The 23,838-nt window shown below is 43.1% G+C and overlaps 1 protein-coding gene across 1 annotated transcript; it reads left to right on the forward strand.

Moving 5' to 3' along the window:
* The first annotated feature begins 11,117 nt into the window (after window positions 1-11,117).
* fam210b (family with sequence similarity 210 member B) lies at window positions 11,118-23,490 on the forward strand. Its single transcript, XM_056274946.1, has 3 exons — window positions 11,118-11,805; window positions 20,557-20,750; window positions 22,186-23,490. Exons 1-3 carry the CDS (start codon window positions 11,257-11,259, stop codon window positions 22,400-22,402), a joined length of 960 nt encoding a protein of 319 aa, XP_056130921.1. The 5' UTR covers window positions 11,118-11,256; the 3' UTR covers window positions 22,403-23,490.
* The last annotated feature ends 348 nt before the right edge of the window (window positions 23,491-23,838 follow it).

Genomic DNA, 23,838 nt, shown 5'->3' on the forward strand with positions numbered 1-23,838 from the left:
AGGTGAATCGGCTGTACTAAATTGTCCCTAGGTGCGAATGTGTCGGCCCTGTGATGGAATGGCGGCCTGTCCAGGGTGTCTCCCCGCCTGCCGCCCAATGACTGCTGGGGTAGGCGCCAGAATCCCGCAACCTGAATTTGGATAAGCGGCCTGGATAATGGAATAAAATGCAACCCATCACAGCTTTTAATTTCCTTATGAGTGCCAAAAAGTCTTCCGTAAGTAAAAGATAAAAGGTGTGGACTTTTCAGACAATAAGAGTGATCCCCCCCTCCCCCACTTCCTTCTGCATAGATTATCTGCCATGCCACTACCACTATTTCTTCCCCACAGCCCCTATTGTACAGTGTCAAATATGTGCACAGATGACTTTGTAAATATCTGCGTATTGTTAGCCCTTTATGTCCTCGTGAGCTACATATACTGCATCTTTGTTGTTCCTATAGTCATTCATATGAGAAATGCAGAGTACAAACACTCTCAGCAATGAACAATGTTTGCAGACCTGTGGTTGTTGAGAGTCAATATAAATAAACCTTTAGCAGTCCAAAAGTCAGAAGAATCTGAACGGGGGAAGTCGAGCCGTTTCCCGTCTGTCATCGTCACACCTCCTGTTGTGTCTTGTTGCTGCATTGGCCAGGTTTGGGCTTGAGTCAGTACGAGATGGTGGATATATTTGGGATGAACTTCAATCTATTGCATATCACTTTTCAACTGGAGTTGAGGAGGTAGAGTCAGAATTTCGTCATAAATCCCCCCCCCCCTCCCCAGTATTTCAGAGATTTATTTGTTCAATATCACTCCTCTTTTGCAGAGGCTTACAGGATAAGGATGCCATGCAGTACAGAGCCAAATTAGATGTCACTGAATTCATTCTGGTTTAGCCATTTTCATTTCTTGTTGTTTTAGTTAGATTTGCGTCAAACTTGAGCTCTACTTTTCACTTGACATCAAATTGTTTCCCCCGTTTTTAACTTTACTGAGTCGAAGAACACTACACACACATTCTTAATAGTGAATTCCCCACCCTGGTCAATAGGGACCAGTGCATGTTAGCTCGACAGAGGAGAGTCACTTGTGCAAACTGAAAAGTAACCTGTGTTCTGATGCTATCTAATGGGGCTTGAGTCTGACTGCAAGCCCGATATTGATAAGGATATTGCAAGTAAAACTACTGATTTTGTAATTACTGGAAAATACTGATGGTTGCATTAACATATTTTGAATAAATTGTATATTTTGAGAAGTTTATATGATGTTGTTGTGGCTGTTTTGTATGAGCTGAAGTGGCACAAAATTCTCTGACAAACTCAAGCTAGTACCACAATTATGTCTTGTTTTGTTTTGTTTTTTTATCTGAAGTGTAACCAAACGACGTCTTATGCTCCTCACAAGCTTGGGTTTAATTGCGGGCTTAAAGAAACATTGTGACCAGTGCTATTTCTGCTATGTCTAGATTTTTGAAATCGAAAAAAAAAATGTATTTCAAATTTGGTCAAAAGTTTAAATTGTTTTATCTTGCCGGACTCTCTAACAGCCTCAAGTTGAGGTGAACTGCATGCATATTAAAAGACATCAAGTCCATTTTTCTGCAGGACTGGTTTACTATAAGCCAGGAGATGGGGATACATCCACTCATATTTTTTGCTTTGGGACATTAGGTGAACGAGGATTTCAACCAGGACATCCCTTGAAAATTTTCAAATCTACAGCCAGTGTTATGTCCAGGGTATGGTTTTACCTAATGATGACACAGGTATAAATGTACTTTAACCGATAAGTACATTTCAGTTAAAGCTGCTATGAGCAATTTGGGATTTTTGTTGACTTTGCACAAAAGTGGTGGTGCTTCGAGGGAAAACGGCTGTTTTTGCATAAGCCTTGCCTTGACACGCACACCAACATCCATCCTGTGGTATCTCGAGCATTTGTTTAGAGATGAGCGCAAGACGTAGTGTTTTTGGGAAAGTGGTATAGCGGCGATAAAGAGGCATCACAGTCCAAGTGAGACTGACAAATAATAAGTGAAAAACGCCTGTTGCAGCTTGAATCATTTCAAACTGTAGCACTGGGAAAGAGAAATGTCTTTAAAAGGGCTGTTTTAGCCTGTTCAACCCTACACTTTGGCCAGAGTTGGAAACAAAGACAAAGCGGGCGGATATTCTCCAAAGTATTCATCCATTTCTTTCCCCCTATAATTCTGCTGTGTTCTGTATGCAGCTTACAAAGGTTTTCTTTATCCTTTCAGACATTGCTCTCTGTGCCCTTGTACAGATTCCTCCTGTATTCTGTACTGAGACGGGGCAGCGGATGGGTGTGGGTGAGTTTGGAGGCTGCCCTTAACAACACAGCTGCCACAGTCTTGGCCTTGGCTCAGTTCTGTCCGCCTCACTGATTTCTCGCTTTCTTTTACTTTCTTTTATTCTCTCTCTCTCTCCTCCCTCTCTCCCTTGGAGCTTTCTTCTCATTCGCTGGCCCTTGGGTCGCAGAGGTCAGCGTTCCTGCAGGCTGCTCTCCACCAGCGTTACTTACCGACATAACAGTTGGTTTGGAGAGGACAGAGGTGAGGAAGGGAGGCGTATGAGAGACGACATCAGAAACCGGTAATATTGTATTTGATGGTTTAATAGACATTTTCTCTATTAGTCCCACATGTCAAGTTACAGTATGGATATTAAGGAGAGTTACCACTTGACTCAGCTGAAAAATTATTAATGGCCACTTAATTGGTAAAATTTCCATCAGTTAGGGGGTGTCCGGGCAGCGTAACGGTCTATTCCGTTGTCTACCAACACAGGGATCAGCGGTTCGAATCCCCATGTTACCTCCGGCATGGTCGGGCACCCCTACAGACACAATTGGCTGTGTCTGCGGGTGGGAAGCCAGATATGGGTATGTGTCCTGGTCACTGCACTAGCACCTCCTCTGGTCAGTCGGGGCGCCTGTTCGGGGGGTAGTGTGATCCTCCCACGCCCTATGTCCCCCTAACGAAACTCCTCAGTGTCGAGTGAAAAGAAGTGGCTGGCGACTCCACATGTATCGGAGGAGGCATGTGGTAGTCTGCAGCACTCCCCAGATCGGCAGAGGGGGTGGAGTAGTGACCGGGTCGGCTCGGAAAATAGGGTAATTGGCCAAGCACAACTGGGGAGAAAAGGGGGGGGGAATCCCATCAGTTACCCCCCCATGTTATTATCGACTTAATTGGTCGTGATGCTTCTGCAGGTAATTAATTATATGGTTGAAGCTGTGACATGTTGTGCTCATGTGTGTACACCTGTGTGATTTTGCATGCAATAAATGCTGCAATTCCATTTAAACACACCGTTGCGTTAAGATAAGCATAGATTCACTGATACTAAAACATAGTTGTGTCTGACATTTACAGTTACAGCTCTTTCTCGACACCCTGAATAAATAAATGCACAAGGAATAACTCCTTTATTTAAGCTCCCAGCAGGAAGGTCAGTACGTCCAAGGCATATAGACAAGACAGAAGGACAATGGCGCTCAAACACATGAATCTAGACTGCATTAACCTCCATCTGTGTTACCCCGGCCCTTCCATTGTGCAGACTCTGTACTCCGGCCTCCGCTAGCTGTATTCAGACCCAGCCAGTTGGCTCCAGCCCCAGTCCTTCGGTCCCTCTGTTCCTCTTCAGTGAAGAGCAAAGTGGACCTGTGCCAGCAAAACCATAAAGACACTGACCACTCCACAGATTCTCTAAAGGCTGGTTAGGTTGGAGGAGGGGGGTCTGAAAGGGAGACTAGTAGCTGGTGATGGGAGGCTAGGAGGGACATTTGGGTGCAGAGTGGATAAAGACTCGAGGGGATGATTTTTCTGTGAATTCAAACAGTGGCAGATGCACAGAACATGATGTAAAATTTCTGGGCCATACTCTGATGTTGTTTTGATATCAAAATATTGACTTTGAGCAACCACCCTGTCATCAGTACTAAATTGATAGCACAGCTAATCACAGATAACCAAGAATGTCTCATAATATTAAATGTATTTTTTTTTATTGCAGAGCAGATACGTCACATAGCGGTCTAAACAAATGTTACGCAGAAATTGGCTTCCTACCCTAAATGGTGACGTTTGTGTTTTTCAAAGTGTGCACCCTGCATCTTTTCTTTTATTCTAAGTATTCTGCCTTTATCAAATATTTGTTTCAACATGTTAATGGGGTAATAACTTATAATATTCCCTTTTTCCATTGCTTTTTTCCATAAAAAGTATTTCTCACATAATGAAAGACATAGTGCAGGCTCTGAAAACCACTGAGGCGCTGAGCCAGAAAAAAATGCACCCCACAAACCCATAGTTTGTGTTTGTTCCAGCACATGAATGAGCATCCTGGCTCTCAATAGCAGGAAAGGTGCCAAAAGTTCCCACAATATGAAAGCAAACCAGTTTCAGCATAACTTTGTCATATCGGCAACCGGGCAAACATTCCCTAGCCCCTGGCCATCAGCACTACATGTCTAACCTTAACCCTTACCCTGACTAAATATAAGGCCTTGTGTGTGTGTGGAGATGGGCACAAATACATCAAAAAGTAACTTGTTACAAATTACTAATACTTGCTCATCAAATGTAATTACTAATCCTTGCTCATCAAATGTATCAAAATAAAATACAGGTATGAGAGAATGTATTTAATTTGAAAATACAAAAATACATTCTATACAAACTGATACCACATGTTAGCCATTTAGTAGCTTCAATATGGGTCTGACCTTAACCCCCCTACATTGAAAAGATGAGCGCTTCTAATTCCCCCGTATCACAGATTTGAAGTGGCCAATCAGGATATCTTGGAGGTGGGAGGCTGCAAATTCAGGGGTGCATGCTGGGTGGTTTCTGTCAGTCAAAGCGACCATTGACTGACTGAATGAACAGCCAATTGAAATGCAACTGGGGGAACTGAACAGTTAGGCCACAGTGATGCACTAGTTCCTTTCAGAAGACAATAAGACTGGGCACTTAGCGGACGCTTTTTTCAAGAGCGATAAATATAAGTGCAGTGGAGTAAGTAAATTTCTGATATCTCCCAACTTTACAAGCAACCGATTGAACAAAACAAAAAGACACATAACAGTACCATTACAGCAGAGTATGATACAGTACAAAATAGTAGAAGAGAAAGAGAAGCAACTCTTCCCCCCCCCCCAGTGCCAACAACAACCTAAAAAGAGTACACTCCTTTGACTACTCCCTAACACTGCAGTCCTTCCATTTCCATTATAGTTGTTTTTCTGCACAACTAATATCTAACAATTTTTTAACAATTCAGTTTTAGTTGTTTTTCGGCACAACTAATTTCTCCATCAGTTGAGCTGTTAATCACCTTCTGTGAAGGTGGTAAGCCATGCCTTCAAAGGAGAAGAGATGCACAGCTAGTGCCAATGATGGCAAAGTGGTGTTGAATCTCACAAAGAGTAGATTGATCAGTGGATATGAATCCAGCAAGGAAAGGTCCTTTCTGAGGTCTTCCAGAAATTGAAGGGTCTCCAACTCTGCTTTGTTGTGGCTGGGCAACATCTCTCTGCCCAACTGGCTCTCAGTTGAGATGGGAAACAGTAGAGGCTATTATAAATTGACATTAAATTCAAGGATTTTTAATCTCACAAAAATATTTAAAACCGTGACATAAAACTAGCTACTCATTTATTTTTTAATTAATGGATATTAACTTTTGATGCTTAATTAATGAAATTACAGTTTAACCTTAAGACACTGAAGTGAGAGTAGTTTACCTGTACCCTGGTCAAAGAAGATGAAGAAATCGTCTTCATTCTCTTCAGCGGTGTTTGATGAGGCAGTTTCACTTTCTGACACAAAGCCAAGCTCTTCAACTGAGTGCAGAAACATGTGATGTATCATCTTCTTCTCTGCAGCTAGTTTGGGAGGCAACCACCTCATCTTGAAAAATGGGTGGGTTGCTTTAGCCAGGATGGCTTCATTGACATGAGTCTTCAGCTATAAGAAGCTACTGAAACTTTTCTCAAAGCCAGCTATGGTGGCTTGCAAGATATGTGAGCAGTACTGCAGGTTTGAAGCTTGCAGGTCATGTAGTTTAACCTGAACAGCAAATAGGGTAGGTATGAGTTCAACATAGTGGCATGACGTCTGACCTTGAAGACGGCCAATTGCAATGGGCTTGAGGACTCTGCAGTATTCCTCAAGGAAATCAAGCTCTACCTCTTTGAACGGTGGGGGTTGCAAGGCAGGCATGATCTCAGGAGGCTTCTTCCAAGAAATGTCAGCTGACTCAAACAGTCATAAAGAGAATTCCAGCTACAAACTCAGTGTCTTCAGTTGGTGTTTGTTCAAGTCATCAAGTATTTCCACATATTTTGGTCTGCCAGAAGCATTCCAAAGGGCTGAACACTTTGCCATGGATGACTGATTCAGCCTGGAGAGTTGAATTGTCCTTAATTGCCCTTTTGGCACAAGTGGTTGAAACCAAACTCAGTGTGTGAGTGGAACACCTGACATGAGGCGGTAGAATGATAGCTTACTCTGACACTTCTTCTCTCTCTGGATCTATTGAAAGATCCTGTTCCTGCTCATCTGTCTCATCCTGTTCATCTGAAACAAATGTAATATTAAACTCTCGAAATGCTTTCGAGAAGATTGATGCATTGTCAGTTACAGTAGCCACAGCAGTGTCAGTTGTGAGTCCATATTCTGAATGAATTTCCTCCAGTAGTTCTGCAATGCGATTGTAGGTATGTGGACTGGGAAAATGTCTGCAAGCAAGAGCAGCCGATTCACGTTCTAGTGTGTCTGTTTGTATCCAATGTACAGTGACTCCCATATAACTTGTTTTTTTAGCTAACCAGATATCTACAGTGGTTCAAACATGTTGTATGCACTTAAGTCTCTCTTTCAAACTTGCTGTTTTATCATTAAAGTCTTCATCAATTCTTCTCCGAGAGTCTTCCTGGACATAACATTAGCACCTTGGCAAAGTCCCATACCAAGTCTGTAAATTCTTTATGCTCAACAGTGCCCAAGTCATATATGAATACACCAGCACTCTGACCAGCTTCTGAGATATTATCCTAATGCTAAAAGCCACGTATGAGAAACTAAATAAATATGAACAAATGATTTGATTAAATTTGGACCACACAAGAACAAAGTACAAACACAGACATACAACCAACAGGCACAACTAAGATTATTATATAAACATATTGTATGCCAAATACAAGCTAGCTATTTTACTGTACTTCAGTCTTGTTTGATAAAAAGAGATGTTCTGTAGAAATGTGAAGAACTGGACACGATAAGACACCTGAACCCCTTACTGGTTTCCACTGTGATGTGAGACTGGTAACTCTAGACTAATTTTTGTTGCTAGGTACAACAGCATAACTCCACCTCCTACATAAACCTCCTCACAAAAATAAAATAACATCAAAACAGCAGCTATTGCACAAGAGACAATCTCTCCTCATTAAAAGGATGTTTGTGATCTATTTTTTTTAAAGTCAGCTATTCTATTTTAGGACACCCCCTAGAACTGTTTTACCAGAGGGGTTGCAACAGAGATGAACATGTGAATGTACAGCACCGAGTGGGAGCGCTGAAACATTAAAGCAAAACTTTGACGTTGTTATGAGAGGAAATGTGGTTTGTACACTGTACTGGAAGGCCACACTGAGAAACTATTCTGGTGTATTGCATGTGAATTATAACTCAAGCCCAGCTCTCAAACAATAAATGTTCCCTTCTAGGATAAGCGAACGGTCTTTAGTGTCTGCAGGACCAATGCTCTCTGCTATGTTATGCCTGTGCCAACACAGCCTAGCAGTGAGTCCCGGGAGGTATCCCTCTGCCGCACATAGGCGCTTCTGCCTGGCTAGCGGCTACCAGCAAATACTGGCAAATATGACTACACCACAGATGGCAAAGAATATAGGTCCGGCAAACACGAAGGGCTTTAGCAATAAAATGATTTTGAATTAGGCATGTTGGACAGCTGCAGCATTAAGTTGGATTTGGGTATACTGTAGAATGGCTTTTTGAAATGAATGAGAATTGTCTGTCATGACTTGCGTTGCATTGCACCTAGCTAGCAGCAGCTGCATGTCCAATATAAAGTACAGGAAAGGTGATTGTGAAAACTAATTCCACTGATCGACAACATTAATGGTGAGTAGAAAATAGTTCCCGAATTTTTGAAGCCTGCCTTTAAAATATTCCTGTCAATTTGTCTGTTGATGATTGGATTGAATTGAATTGAATAGATTCTATTTTGAACAGGTAACAAATAATAAGAAAACAAAACAAGAATAAAAAATAAAACGAACAGGAAACATGTACAGCAAATTCTCAATAAACAAAATAGATAAATATTACATGTCCGAAAAGGAGTAGGAAGAGTCCTTCCCCTTTTCTATAACTTAATGAACTTAATGTTTATCATATATACACATAAATAATAGTAAATGATTACCTTAATGTTTATCATGTATAACTTATTTACCTTAGTGTTAATCAAATATAACGTAAATAATAGCTAAAGGATAAGATGCAAAAAGGAAGAAAATCAATTGTACCTAGAAGAGTGGTCAAGACCAATATAAACTATTGGTTTGACCTGGCAAGCTTTGTTCACTTTAATGGGGGAATCAGGCCACTTTTATGAGGTGTGAGAGAGCCAGCCTGACACTGGACTTTTTGAGGAAACCACCAGAGCACTGATATTGCTAACGGCTCTAACAACTGTAAAATCTGGCAGACACAACTGCTGATGAGGTGACAACAGAGCACGCTACTGCTCAGAGGGGTGGGTGTGCAGAGAGGAAGTTGGGGAGAACTGAAGTGAGCAACACACACACACACACACACACATACAGAGTCAAGAGCAAGCTGGCTGACATTTCACAGAAAGAGGCATCACTACAAAAAAGTCTTCAAAAACAAAATGGACAGCTGGATGTCCAGGATTGGGTGTGCTTGTGTTTCATGCCAACAAGTGTTTTCTATCTGAAGTAACCCTTGGCTTAAGAAGTTTCCATCCTCAAACCATCAATTTTGAATATGACCAAGTCACTCTACAGCAAGAAACGATAGGACGCCAATTATGCTTGGCCATCCAAAAGTTGCTACTAGTAAATATTTCTCAGAGGGAGTCTGTCTCGTATTTCACGTTGTAGTATTAACTGTTCCTATTGTAATTTTAAGTAGTTCTGGGTTTAAATGTGCACCCGGCGTGTGCCTGTCATTGTCCCAGTGAAGTTGTGCCACTTTTCTACCCTATGGTCCACGTCAGTGCAGTCCAGATAAAAGAATGGGACAAACTACTCCTTGTATTCCAGATAGTGGCAGATGTTCACACAACCAGACTAATTTGTCACGTTCGCAGTACATAAATATTTGAGTGTGAGTGTTGTTCTTGTCATTTATAATGACACATACAGAGGATCTTTCTTCTGGGCAATTCATATTGCAACAAGAGAGGTGTATGGTTTATTAAGGTTTTATGACCCCATATGTTGATCTCATGACTTGACAGAGGAAAGAGCAGGGGCTTTATTACAGTACTAGCTTCAGGTTGTTTTTAGTGGCTTACCGCCAAAGACCTCTGCCTCTGTATCCTCCCCATTCCTCTCTTCTCTCCTCTCTCTCTCTCTCTTTCTCTCTCTGCTATATGATTCTCTCTTCCTCTGGGTTTTTTTTTCATGTGTGTCTGCACCCACATTTCTTTCTGGAAATTGAAAAATTCCAACCCGTTGCTGACTCATCTATGTATATTTTGGTCCTTATTTGTTGAGCACTTTCCCTACCGTTGAGTGTGTGTGTGTGTGTGTGTGTGTGTGTGTGTGTGTGTGTATATATATATATGAGTCAGCAACGGGTTTGAATTTTTCCAGGAAAGATGCTCGTTCTAACCCTAAAATCATGTACCATCACACAATTGCACAACACAATCATGTATTATTCAACAGCAAAATCACACATACTACTGCACACAAACAGGATCCAGCATCCTCACATTATTTTCATAAAGCAACAGATAAGGACATATCCACATGCATTTTTCACATTTAGAAATGTTTTGTTTGTGTTTAGAATGGATGGGTTTTGTTTTCGGCACCACCACTTCCTGTTGATACCTTGACACCTTCATCCTGTCACATGCAAAAAGGCCGCTGTTCTGATAGACGAGGAAGGGAAAAGAAAAAGGGGGGGGGATAAGAGCTACATTACGAGGCTGAGACCAAATTTGGTTTCAGGTAATAAGAGAGTTGCAGAGTTTAAAAGTGGAGCTCCGCATGGGACTCTGTTGGCAAAGGCCTAAATAGACCAGTTCACCCTCCTGCAGACTACTGTTACAGACCCACACGCCGTTACAGATACTGTTCTCTTTACCACAACACAATGAAGCAGATATAACAGCGAAAAGAGACGAGTCTGCAAAATTTAGTTAGCACAAAAGTTATTATAGTGAGGAAAACATCTTTTCTTAGTCACTAGGCACGTGTCAAGTTGACGTTCTCTAAATGAGATCATGGAAAAACATGTCCCCCTGGTGCATTGGTCATATCTGAACTTTGCTTTGTCCTGGTTTTCCGCCTGAACTGTGGGGTCAAAAAAAAAATCCAGAAGTTGCAGGCTGCGACTAGCTTGTGGCTGCAGGTTGACATGACCTCACTACTTAAAGCTTGTGCCACTCGGCCCACGCTGCGCTCTTCTTGCTGCAGCGCTGCCAAAATTGATGCCGATGGGTGAGTCGCGTTTGTCTTGATCGAGACAACATCGAATAAGGTATAAATGGTGCTATCACCTAATCTGACCTTGGTTGTCTTATTTTTTCTCGACTCGGATAAATGTCGGAGTTTGCATTTTGACAAAGTCTTGAAAAGTAAAAAAAAAAATCAGCGCCCACGATACCCGTTTCCAAAATCCAGTGTTGCCAACCCCATAATTAAGTTATGAAAGTTCATATTGTTACACCTTTAAAGTTCCTCCCCCCTCTCTTTCAGTCCCCCACATGGGTGAAGAGTAGACCAATTAGCGAGAGCGCGTCATACCTCCGTGGTTGTCGGTGTGTGATAATCGGTGGAGGAGCGCCAGAGAGCGGTCGGTGTGAGGGCAGAGCACAGCGCGTCAAAAACAGTCAACTACTACAGCCTGTTAACGATTTCTGGATTTACTTTTAAACGACCTCTCGATTTATTTCAATCTACGCGATTCTATCTTTTCGTTTTCGAGGCGTCGTCTCCACGGGGGAGATAATGTTTTTCCGTCGTGGACTGAAGCTGTCGGCGGCGTTAGATCAAGCTTTCAAATCAACGGGCTTCGTGCAAGCCAATGGAAACAGACTAAAGGACCTTACATGGACACTACATAAAGGCTGCACGTCTCGATTTCACCGCGAGCCCTCTGCACCCGCCGGTGGTCTCTATTCTGCACGTTCGCACGGCAGAGACCACGAGAAAGGCTTGATCGCTGTCAAAGCCCGGGACTCGTCTTGTCGTTTCATAATCCCGGACCGGGCACACTTTGTCCGGGTGGCCACCACTAGTGCCTTGAATCTCCCGAAATGTCAACGGAGTGTCACCGATCTTAAACGGGACGCCGACCGGCCACTTTATCAAGCAACGTGGCACCAAAGAGGCGCAGCGCCAGAGACGATGGATACTGTTCTGTTTACGGGTGCAGCGAGGATTTGCGCCCCAAACTGTTCCATAAAGACCACGCAAACAAGAGCGTCCTCCACGGCTACGGCCGCGGCGCAGAAACGCGGCGCACACAGCTCCGAAACGAGACCCGGCGACAAAGCGGTAAATGTGAACCCTCGTCTTGTCCCTGTTGTTTTGTCTAGTCCGCCGTCATCCTTTTTTTCATTTGACGCTCAGGTCCGCGATTTTACCCGATCTGTCTTTCCCTCCTTTCAGTGAGAACTACAAACAAGGTGTAGCAGCCATTGTCGCCTCTGTACCGTCGGCTCAGCGACACACAGTTCCCACCATTATAAAACAGCATCCTCGCAACCAGATTAACACAGGCAACCCAGGTTGTCAACCTGCATCCAAAAACATTTGAATACCGTTTAACCGTCATATTTAGAGCTGGCAATCGGCAGGTACTTGCATTGCAATTTTTCAAATAACATGATATTGTGAATATTGCGATTAGATACTACAATTTTGAAGGCTCCATCCCCATAGCTAGGGTAAAAATTTGAAAACAAAAGGGGTCTGTTTTAAGCTCCATATGTTACAAAAGCTTAAAATGCGAGTGTGCCCCCCTGAATAAACACTGACAATTCACATTGATACCTCGTATTCAAACCTTCAGCTATGTGCAAACGTCAACATTGCAATTCAGAGTAAATGGTGGGATATTAAAATCGGCACAGCTTGCCATCATGAGTTTGCACTGAATCGCCCCCCCCCCCCCCCAGCTCCGTTAATATTGATTTGTAGAGTTGGTATACCAACTATATCAAGCATCAGCACATTGTGATCATGTTTCAGTCCCTTTTCCTGCTTGAGTAGGAAGGTGTTTGCTGCTGCACCACCAGTGTTTGACCTGCCCAGGTCCAAAACTCCCACAGCAGTACACGGAGAGTGTTAGACCTTGGTAAAGATGCCAGTTGCCACCAGTATTATGTAACCTTACTCCATGATTCAGGTGGATGAAACAAATTATTTATTAATGAATAGAAATGCTGGATTTCAGCTTTAACAGTGTTGAACCAGCAAACAGGTACATTCCTCCTCTGTAGAGGCCTCCATGCTCAACTAGTGGTAATTCATCCAGTCTGTTCCATCTGTTTGGTACCAGGGAGGACTAAAAAGCCATGAAATATGCAATAGATAGCTGTCGGGGCATTTTTCCCACAGTTATCTAAGGAGTCTGTCAGCCTGATTTATGCAAGAAGGCATAACGCATGGACATGCACAGCACTCAACGTGGCCCGTTTATGTTTTGTTAGGATTCAGATGGTATCCAAAATGGGCCATTATATAACGGGTGCCTACCTGCATACAGAATTGGAAACTGTTGAAAACACCACCGTTGCTTTTCTAGTGGTTTCTATCTACATATAAAACACAAAACGGGTTGAGTCACTGTCAACAGCTCAGTTACGACCCATGGTAAACAGGGCAAAATTGTAGTCAGATTCTCCTGAGACAGCTCTTCTGGAGCTGGACTGTCAAGTTTTGTTATTTCAAGAATGTTGCTGTGTTTGTTAGTTACATGCTTTGTTTGAACGCGCCCACTGCAAAAGGCTACCATGGGCCTGATTAATGGAGCTACGAGTCAAGGCTCAAAACCATTTGTGCCCCCTTTTAGTGCAGATCCCTGTATGGCAAGAAGTGGGAATATATTTAAACTATCCGGCTGACTGGGGTGAGAGCCTGCATTCCTAATTTGAGTGACAGGGCTCTGACAGCTGCTTTAGGTCATCATGTTAGTCATTTCAAATTCAAGTTTTATTTACAGCCAAGCAGGTTCCCACATGCAAGAGTAGGCCTATATAATAATGCAAATGGAAGAATACCTAGGCCAACATGTAGCAGAAATATCTAAATGTCTAATTTGGGGATCAAGGAGTTGGAATGTGGGGATATTTCTGCACAGGGCAAAGACTAAGAATTAACAATCACTAATATGTAAAACTTATAATTACTATACAGTACTTGCAAATTTAGAATTGCACTTGAAAGGAAAGCATTTCACTGTTTGAAAAATATTAACAGGTATATAACCAGAGTGCAAGTGCAGCATTAGCAGTATAATAGATACTACGTAGCTAGACAGCCTGCAACTGTACTAATTGTTATACTAATTATTGAAACTTTAGCCTGTGTCCCAGCCTCAAGAGTAGAAATTTTGCTGTTACTAGCTTTGGCTGCTACACAAGAGTCTGTCAGATGACAGATATTACCCTTTACCCTTACCCCCCTCCCCCCATCTCTGGGTGTGTATATGCACTCGTGTTTGAAATAAAGCGGGTCTTTGTGCATATTCCCACCCAAAAGTCTCTTCATATGTGTTCATGCCTCTGTAAAGCTGTTATCAGACACAGCAGATCCACTGTTACCACCCGCCAATACACCCTCCCCGGCACATCTCCCTTCGGCCACCCAGTCACATGACCCTCTCGCGGCTTTTGCCTTTTTCCCCCTGACTTGGCATGGCCTGACTTAACCCCACGCCCCCCCTGAAAACCAGAGGCCTGCTCCCTCTGGGTGTTTCCATTGTTCATTGTTGGTCGTCCTGGGAGCGTGTCACCGAGTTATGGCCTCATCATGGGGATTTGGGCCAAATTTGCAAGACAAACTATGGCGAAGTGCAGAAAAGTGTTTGTTTCTTTTCTGTTATTGTTTATGTCTTCTTTTTTTTGGTTTATTTGGAACTTCCTGTTCCATTTGATGCAAGCCAGCAATGGGTCTCTTCTGTCACTGACATTACTGGCATAGTGAGGGGGAGGGAGTTTGGATTTGAACACCCCCCGAAATTATTATTTATTTTTTCTTACCCCTTTTTCTCCCCAATTGTGTCCGGCCAATTACCCCACTCTTCTGAGCGGTCCTTGTTGCTGCTCCACCCCCTCTCCGACCCGGAGAGGGATGCAGACTACCACGTCTCCTCCGATACATGTGGAGTCGCCAACCGCTTCTTTTCACATGACAGTGAGGAGTTTACCAGGGGGATTTAGAGCGTGGGAGGATCACACTATTCCCCCCAGTTCCCCCTTCCCCCTGAACAGGCACCCAGACCGACCAGAGGAGGCGCTATTGCAGTGACCAGGACACATACCCGCATCCGGCTTCCCACCCACAGACACGACCAATTGTTTCTGTAGGGACGCCCGACCAAGACGGAGGCAACACAGGGATTCAAACCGGTGATCCCCGTGTTGGTATGCAACCGAGTAGACCACCATGCTACCCGGATGCCCTTACTCCCCAAAATATTTTTGACAGTTTCAAATGTGAAGTTTTTGGGCGGGTAAATGTATTGTGGTACTTCTTCGCATCACTTAGTCACTGAAACAACACTGGTTTGTTATACACAGCCGGCGAGCTCAAATGATGGACATAAATATGAAATTACAAAATAAACCAATTATTCATCGTAACTATTCTTTGTTTGAGAGGCACTTTTTAACCTATCATGTTATTTACCTTGAAATCATGTTTGTTTGTTTTTTTTAATTTTGAATCATTTTGATGGATAAAGTGTTTGTGCAATTTAAGAGGGACATTACTTGGGTTTGCTTTTACTAACTGTGATCTCTTGAGAGTTCTGAAATGAATGGGCCAAGAAAACACCAAAAAATAAGTGAGTTTTTCGGGCATCTGATAAAAAAAATTGTTTTTGTACAACAGTGCTGTTTTTCTTTTTCCTGTTGTGCTTAAAAGGCAGGTATAATGAAATTATAGCTAACCTCTTCTGCTTTTCGGCAGTATTGTGAAATAGCTTATTGTCACATATTCATGTAACCCAAAATTAATACTACACGTGCTCCTATGGGGTCTAAAGTTATTCTACATTGATGATATTGACAATCATTTTTCAATAATCTAATCCAGAAATAAATCCCTGGCTACTCCAGTGACCAACATTCCTCACATTTGGCTCCCATGTCCTTTGTGCCTACATGAATGTACCTTCCATACATCACTTCGTTTTTTCAATTTGAACAGAGAGGTGCCCATCAACCCACCATTCCTCATGCCCTTGCCAGTTTATGTTGACCATAGATAATGTTGACCAGGCGCTCGGAGCCTTAAACACTGCGGTAATCGGATGTTGAGCATCCCACCAGGAAAAAACATATCATTATGTGCAAATGTACTTGGCTGTACTGTGCCCAACTGACTGAACTTGAACTACCTTCACCAACACAAACATACCTATTGTTTTAACACAGTGGACACCAAAGCACTTGGGGGTGACTTTCCTGCCCCCCCCACACACACACACACATAGTTTTACTTCCCTTTTTCTCATCTACAAATTTTCTTTCCCTTTTATAGGCTATGAGATAGGTTAGGTTATAAATTGCCTATTAAAAACGTTGCTGTAGATACTATTCATCATAGTGAGTTGCGTAGCCCTGCAGAGACTATTTGGACTGTTTCTAAAATAAAAGTTCCGGCATGCAGGCCCTTGCTATTTCCTGTCCTGTCCGTGAGGGATTGTGATTGGCCTTGGGAGGAGATGCACGGATGGCTTGGCTGTGAGTGGATCCCGTCTGAACACTGTGGCCACCAGCTCGCGTTTGACATCAACTATCCCCTTTAACCTTTCCATTTGTGTCCAGCAGACCGGTTCATAAACGAAAGTCGAAGACGAGCGATAAAGCTGAAATTAGTTCTAAACGATTTGGTTGTAAATTACTTTTATGCTTAATATACCCTTATAATAATGAAAGATTCTAATGAACCTGAAAGGGTCCCACAGAAAGACATTTTGCTGTAAATTCATATTATAGCAGGGTAGTTTGGATGAATAATGTTGGGTTTTTTTCCCCAGCCATGTGGTTCCTATCTGTCACAGTAACCGTGCTTCCCTCATGGTATTTAATGTGAATTGTCAAGTTGTAAATAAGCAAAGCTTAATGGCATTGCCACAGTCCTGGAAAAAATACTGAAAATAATCACAAAAACATTTTTAGCTCCACCTGAGGTGGAAAAATTTATTACATCCATCCATCCATTATCCAAACCGCTTATCGTAAGTAGGGTCACGGGGATGCTGGAGCCTATCCCAGCAGGACAGGCCGCCAGACCATCACAGGGCTAACACACACACACACACACATTCACACTGAGAGACAATTTAGCACAGCCAATTCACCTGACCTACATGGCTTTGGACTGGCTTTGAACATGCAAACTCCACACAGAGGACAACCTCCAAGGTTGGACTACCCCGGGGCTCGAACCCAGGACCTTCTTGCTGTGAGGCGACCGCACTAACCTGTGAGGCAGCACGGTGACAGGGCTAACAGAGAAGGCCCTGATAGCTCACCACTGAATTAATGGTGGTTATGGCATGTGATGTTTCAGTGGGTCACTTGCTCAATGTGATCTGATGAAACATCCATTATCCAAACTGCTTATCCTGCTCTCAGGGTCGCGGGGATGCTGGAGCCTATCCCAGCAGTCACTGAGCGGCAGGCAGGGAGACACCCTGGACAGGCTGCCAGGCCATCGAACAGGACCGACATACACACACACACACACACACACACACACACACACACTCATACCTAGGGACAATTTAGTAATGCCAATTCACCTGACCTACATGTCTTTGGACTGTGGGAGGAAACTGGAGCACCCGGAGGAAACCCATGCAGACACGGGGAGAACATGCAAACTCCACACAGAGGATGACCCGGGACGACCCACCAAGGTTGGACAACCCCAGGGCTCGAACCCAGGACCTTCTTGCTGTGAGGCGACTGCACTAACCACTGTGCCGCCGTGCTACCCAGAAAAATGTATTGCTTGAGATAAAGAGCAATGGAAAAGAAATGTTTTAATTTCTCCAACGTAAAACTATCAGCTCTTCTCAGTTTTTCTCATTTTTGATGACTTCGTCCTTTGCCCAGGTAGATGGTTTAACTATTTGAAACCAGCCTATAGAAATGCATCTGTGTCACACTATTGTCAATTTGGGCTTTTCTTAAAAAAAGAAAAAAGAAAAAGAAAGAAAAGCTGCTCCCTTCATAACTTGCATTCTTTGCCCCTCAGAACAAATGTTTATGAAGAAGACCAAAGCCTAACTGTGATCCTCATTACATTTCCTGTTATTATGCAGATTGGGTGCTTCAAATTCCCAGCATTCCTGTCTGTAGAGATCAGGTGCTGCTGCAAGATACTAGCCAACCTCTAGCCTGTCCTCTCTGTGGTGCAGGGACATTGTCACGCTCCAACAGTTTGACAGTGTTTTGCATCAGTTTCCCTCTGGTGGTCAGGTTTCATCTCTTTAAATAGACTGTCGTCGGTATGCGACTTGACTTTGTGGGCAGGTGACTCTGCGCAACACCAGAAAACTTTTTCATGAAGTTGTAAGCAATTACATTTTATCAGACGGGGTTTTCCATTTGAGATACACTAGTTTTAAGCATTGTTATTTAAATAGCCCTAGGAATATGAATACAATAACCTAGAGCCTGCCTCTGCTTCCCGCAGTTTCAAAAACAAGCTACAGCACTTGTGCAGTTTGTGCAACGGTACAAGAATATCCCAAAATAAATGTTAGCCTTTGACAAGCAAGCATGGGGGGAAATACTGTTTACATACTTCACTGTGCGAGTGTTTTCCGTCTAAATGGGATCACTTCTTTTTTTCTTTTTTTTTCAAAGCTGGCGGTGTGAGTCACATGACTACACTCTCTGCATTCTGTTGACGGCAGCTCTGTTGTTTGCTTAAGTATGGTGGTCCATTGTTTTTGCATGTGTGTGTGTGTGTGTGTGTGTGTGTCTAGACTTACAATGTAGTGGCGCTAATCCATTTACAGCTTGCACACAGTGAAGTGACCTGACTGTTTCCCGGCTACTTGTCACACAGCTTGATTGTGTCTGCTTGTTGATCTGGGAGAGTGGCATGTCCCACACACACACAGTTGTGTATGTATGTGTGTGTGTGTGTGTGAGAGAGAGAGAGAGAGAGAGAGAGAGAGAGAGAGAGAGAGAGAGAGAGAGAGACTGACTTTGTTCACGTGTGTCTGGATATCTCCGTGTATGTGTGTGTTTCTGCGCTTGTTATAGATAGCGCATGGAAATTTGTGTCGGTGTGTGTGTGTGCGCATATGTGTTAGGCTTTGTTCATGTGTGTGTGTGTGTGTGTGTGTGTGTGTGTGTGTGTGCGTGTGTGCAGTCTATGCGCTGTTGGAAAGTATGTGAGTGAATGTGCATGAGAGCGAGTGTGACCTCATTCACGTGAGCGTGTTTATGTGTGTCAGAGTTCATGTGCTTGTTTAGAAACAAGGTAGTGGTTGTGTTAGTGTGTATTTGCCTGTGTGTGGGTTTGTGTTAGTGTGTATTTGCCTGTGTGTAGGTGTGTGTTAGTGTGTATTTGCCTGTGTGTGGGTGTGTGAGTGCTTGCTGCCTTGGTGAATTAGTCAAATAAGAGAGCACCGGTCCATGTTTAATCAGCTGACTCCCTGAGTGCTGAGTAGACTCGTCTCCACTCAGTGAATGGAGGGAGCTCATAAAAGCTCTGTGCTTTCTTTGTTTGGCCTCCTTGTCAGACCGCAGTGTCAAAGGGGTTTGCTGTAGAATGGATTCTATGAAGGCACCTCATTGGTTGGTGGATATATGGCCTCTGATAATTCTTATTCTTAAAGTCATGCAGGACACTATGACGGGGTGGAAGTAGCAAAAACTATTGATTACATTTCTGGCTGATTAAAACACAACTAACGTCAAATTATCATGTGATCAATTAGCAAACGATTAATAGGCAAATGATGGATACAAAACCAAACTGAAAAACTCATTGTGGGGCGTCCAGGTGGCGTGGCGGGCTATTCCATTGTCTACCAATGGGGATCAATGGTTCGAATCCCCGTGTTATACTTCCGGCTTGGTCGGGCATCCCTACAGACAATTGGCCATGTCTGCAGGTAGGAAGCCGGATGTGGGATGTGTCCTGATGGCTGCAGTAGCGCCTCCTCTGGTCAGTTGGGGCGCCTGTTTGGGGGGGAGGGGGAACAGGGGGGAATAGTGTGATCCTCCCACGCGCTACGTCCCCCTGGTGAAACTCCTCACTGTCAGGTGAAAAGAAGCAGCTGGCGACTCCACATGTATTGGAGGAAGCATGTGGTAGTCTGCAGCCCTCCCAGATCAGCAGAGGGGGTGGAGCAGCGACCGGGACGGCTCAGAGGAGTGGGATAATTGGCCGGATACAATTGGGGAGAAAAAAAGGGGGAAAAAAATCCAAAAAAGAAAAACTCATTGTGAATAAGAGAAAAAATAACTGCTGGTTTTATCTTATCACTTCGATTTTTATAAGTGTAATTTCATTTCAGTTAGGTACATTTTAATTCAATTTGCCACTTTTTTTTTTATAAGATCGGTTCAATCATATGTCATTTGAACCTGTTGTGCTTTTTGTGTCAATCAAATAGCTCCGCCCACTTGAGTGTATTCTAACTGTATAATTGCTTACACTTGTCTTCGTTTAACCCTCTCTTTTAAGTATATCTTGACTTGGGCATGGCTGCAATTACTGCTCAGTTTAATTGCTTGACTTGCTCGTTGCAACATTGTCATTAAAGATTGCAGATGGATGTTTACAACTTTCCTTCGGATCTTGTTTTTACCCTGACTACATGTGGTTTGAAGGAACCCTCACCACGATAATGTGGAAACATGGTTTTGTATGCACAGGGGGAAGAAAAAAAATCAATTGCACTGTTAAGTCCTTCATCACATTCATCCAGCTATTCCATTATTGCATGAGGTTTCCTTCTCACACACTCTCCTCGACCATGCTATGGCCAGCTTTTCATCCCTTATTCTCTCTTGCTAATATTTGAATACTCCTCTCCTGTATTTCCAGGAAGAGCAGGAATTCAAGGATCATTCTACCACCTCTTCGCCTTCCTCCTCGTCATCAGGGGAGCCCGAAGACAGGAAGCTCAACAAGACCCAGCAGCTGAAGAAGGTCTTCAAGGAGTATGGCGCTGTTGGAGTCTCCTTTCACGTGGGCATCTCCCTCATGTCCCTTGGCATGTTCTACCTCCTTGTCTCCAGGTATTACGAAGGACAAATAAGCATGATGAGAACATAAAACTGAATGTCATTTACAAACAGTGGTTGCCACATTGGCCATTTTTTTCCAGGTGGCATGCTGTCAATAGTATGTGCATATTTTGATATGATGCAAAAGCACATGGTTTTGCTCATAAACATTTTGTGACTAGGTTAAATGTAGAAAGGCACACATCAGCACTGATTACTAATAAACAACCGTGTAACATGTGGTGTCACTGTCCAGCTACATTATTTTGCTTGCTCATTTCAAATTAAAACACAACCGCGGGTCAATTACTCTCACACAAGCAGAGGGCATTTCCAAAATGTGAGGTCACTGCACAATATAATTACAGAGGATTTGCCCGTCATGATAAGGAAGGCCGTTGACCCCCTCTTGTGATGAAAGCCAGCCAATACCATCATACCAGTTATCAGCAGTTAAGCGCCAGTGTATCTCAATGGCAAGTCCATAACAAACTGTGCAATACCCTGATCCGTCATACTATGTACCTTATTTTGGAGCTGCAGCTTGTAGTTGAAGCAAAGAATAGGGCTCCAAGCACTAAAGCTGTAGGAATAGTACCAATCTTAAAAGAAAATTTTAAATACTTTAATAAAAAAGGTGAATCTTGGTTCACCCCCCCCCCCCTTTCTCAGACTCTTTCCTTTCTGGCAAAATAGATCAGCAAAGCGTGATTAAACAGTTATGGCAGGGATGCACACAACACATCTGGTTCTGACTTTCAGGTTATAAGTGTATATCAGTCTATTCGTCTCACATAATCATGTTCTTTTTTTTAGCCCTTAATTCCCATCTGGCATTGCTCCAGAGACATAAATACCAGAGGGACTATGCAGAGATTATTTTCAATACTTTTGAGTTTTGTTCCTCATATAGCTGTTAATGACCCTTGGACTGTGGTCTGCGTCACTCCAAACCACTGAGTGTTATCACATTGCCACCATAGAACCCCAGCCTGTGGGTCGGCTGGTGTCGGTAAACAGTTGTCGGTACACAGACGGATTCCTATATTTAGCCAATGCAGGGCTGTGTAGTGCCTCTAAATACGCTGTATTTATTTGGTTGTAGTTGGGAGAGTGTGGTGACATTCTTTTGATGTTTCGTTTCCTGAAAGTAACATGGCAATGCCATGACTCATCATAAACCAAGGCTGATCCGTGATATGATGTATTAAACACTTTGCTCTGTAGTATTTGAAAGCATGCCACTTTAACAATTCAACTCACCGTGCTTCTGAATGTGTTGTTCAGCATTTTTGTCTGTGTAAAGCAAAGCATTAGAAAATCACATTAAAAACGAAAACTAGATCGTCTCTGATACGTAACACTCCCTCTAGTGGCGTTCTGTGAGAATTACGTGTAATTTCCTATTCACTAATAGTTTTTAACAACTGTCTTATTTTCTCCCCAGTGGGATTGATATGGCCGCCGTGCTTTGCAAACTGGGCTTCAGCGAGGCAGTCATCCAGTCCAAGATGGCAGCCGGGACCAGCACTTTTGTCCTGGCCTACGCTGTTCATAAGGTCTTCGCTCCGGTCCGCATCAGCATCACCCTGGTGTCTGTGCCTCTCATCGTACGCTACTTCAGAAAGACTGGCCTCTTTAAACCCCCTACCCCTACACCCTAAGCACACCTTCCTCTGCCCCTCCTCTTCCTCACGAAGTCATGACTTAACTGTCTGTGGTCATACTTCAAGTCTGTACAGAGCCATGCTCATCCGACTCTAAAAACGCTAGCATCATCCGGTCACCACTCAGGTGTCAGTGGCATTGTGAATTCAGGTGAAAATTGTTCGACTTTGTTGTCTATATGTAGTACTTATCCATGGCAAAATGCAAGTCTTTGATTATTTGCATTACTGCAGGTGCACAATTGTAAATGGATGAACTGTAATTACTTTCTAAATGCCATTGTGTGTGGAAAGCTTTCCTTAACTGTATGCATTCCAAAAAAAAAAAAAAAAGAAAAGAGAGGAATTGGAGGATTACAGTGGTTGAATAGTATTTATTTACAATCAAAAGTATAGATCAGGGATTTGTAGATTGGATGTGAAGCTCTATTGTGGAGAAGTGTGGGTTAGTTGCTAATGGTAAGATCAGTCTTATTCTCTCTTGATACTGTGAAGGCTCCCCATGGGACGGAAAAAGTTCATTTCTCCTGCACTTTTCCCTGTTAGCTGACTTGGCCTTGTTCTGGTGTTTAGTGAATCAGCAGAAATATTCAGGTTCTCTCTCTCTCTCTCTCTCTCTCTCTCTCTCTCTCTCTCTCTCTCTCTCTCTCTCTCTCTCTCTCTCTCTCTCTCTCTCTCTCTCTCTCTCTCTGTGCTCTGCTCTGCGCTGCCTTCTCCCCTGAACTTCCCCTCCACTTCTCCTGGTTTTCAATTTGGTTTCCTTTTAATTTCCCCCTTCTTTTTCCTCAATGCCTTATACCTTTTCCTCTCTTATAACGTCCTTACTTCCTCAGACTTTTTTCTATTCTAGTCTTTCCTTGCTCCCATATGCCTGTGGCAAAGCTTTCTTTGCTCTGGCACATTTATATGAATGAAGTTAATATATATAGTTCATTGCAGTGCGTTGACTACATGTAAGTGCAGTTTGTGTTCTCTCTACATTACTGTAGTCATACTTTTAAAAAAAAATTGTTTTTATTATTGTTTTTTGTTTTACATTTGAGTGCTAGTTAATTGTATTTAAATAATAAAAAGGGAGAATTGATCTTTCACGCTTGGTGTGTTCTTGCAATAACATGTTACCATGTCCACAGCTTGTGATTTGCTTATATTTGTGTTTTTCAGATTTTAGTATTTTTTGATTTAGAGGATCGGTATACTAAAGAGGCAGCACGGTGGCACAGTGGTTGGTGCGGCCGCCTCACAGCAAGAAGGTCCTGGGTTCAAGCCCTGGGGTTGTCCAACCTTTGGGGTCGTCCCGGGTCGTCCTCTGTGTGGAGTTCGCATGTTCTCCCTGTATCTGCATGGGTTTCCTCCGGGTGCTCCAGTTTCCTCCCACAGTCCAAAGACATGTAGGTCAGGTGAATTGGCATTACTAAATTGTCCCTAGGTAT

Source organism: Lampris incognitus, chromosome 2, assembly GCF_029633865.1.
Source record: "Lampris incognitus isolate fLamInc1 chromosome 2, fLamInc1.hap2, whole genome shotgun sequence".
In the NCBI taxonomy this organism is placed as follows: Eukaryota; Metazoa; Chordata; class Actinopteri; order Lampriformes; family Lampridae; genus Lampris; species Lampris incognitus.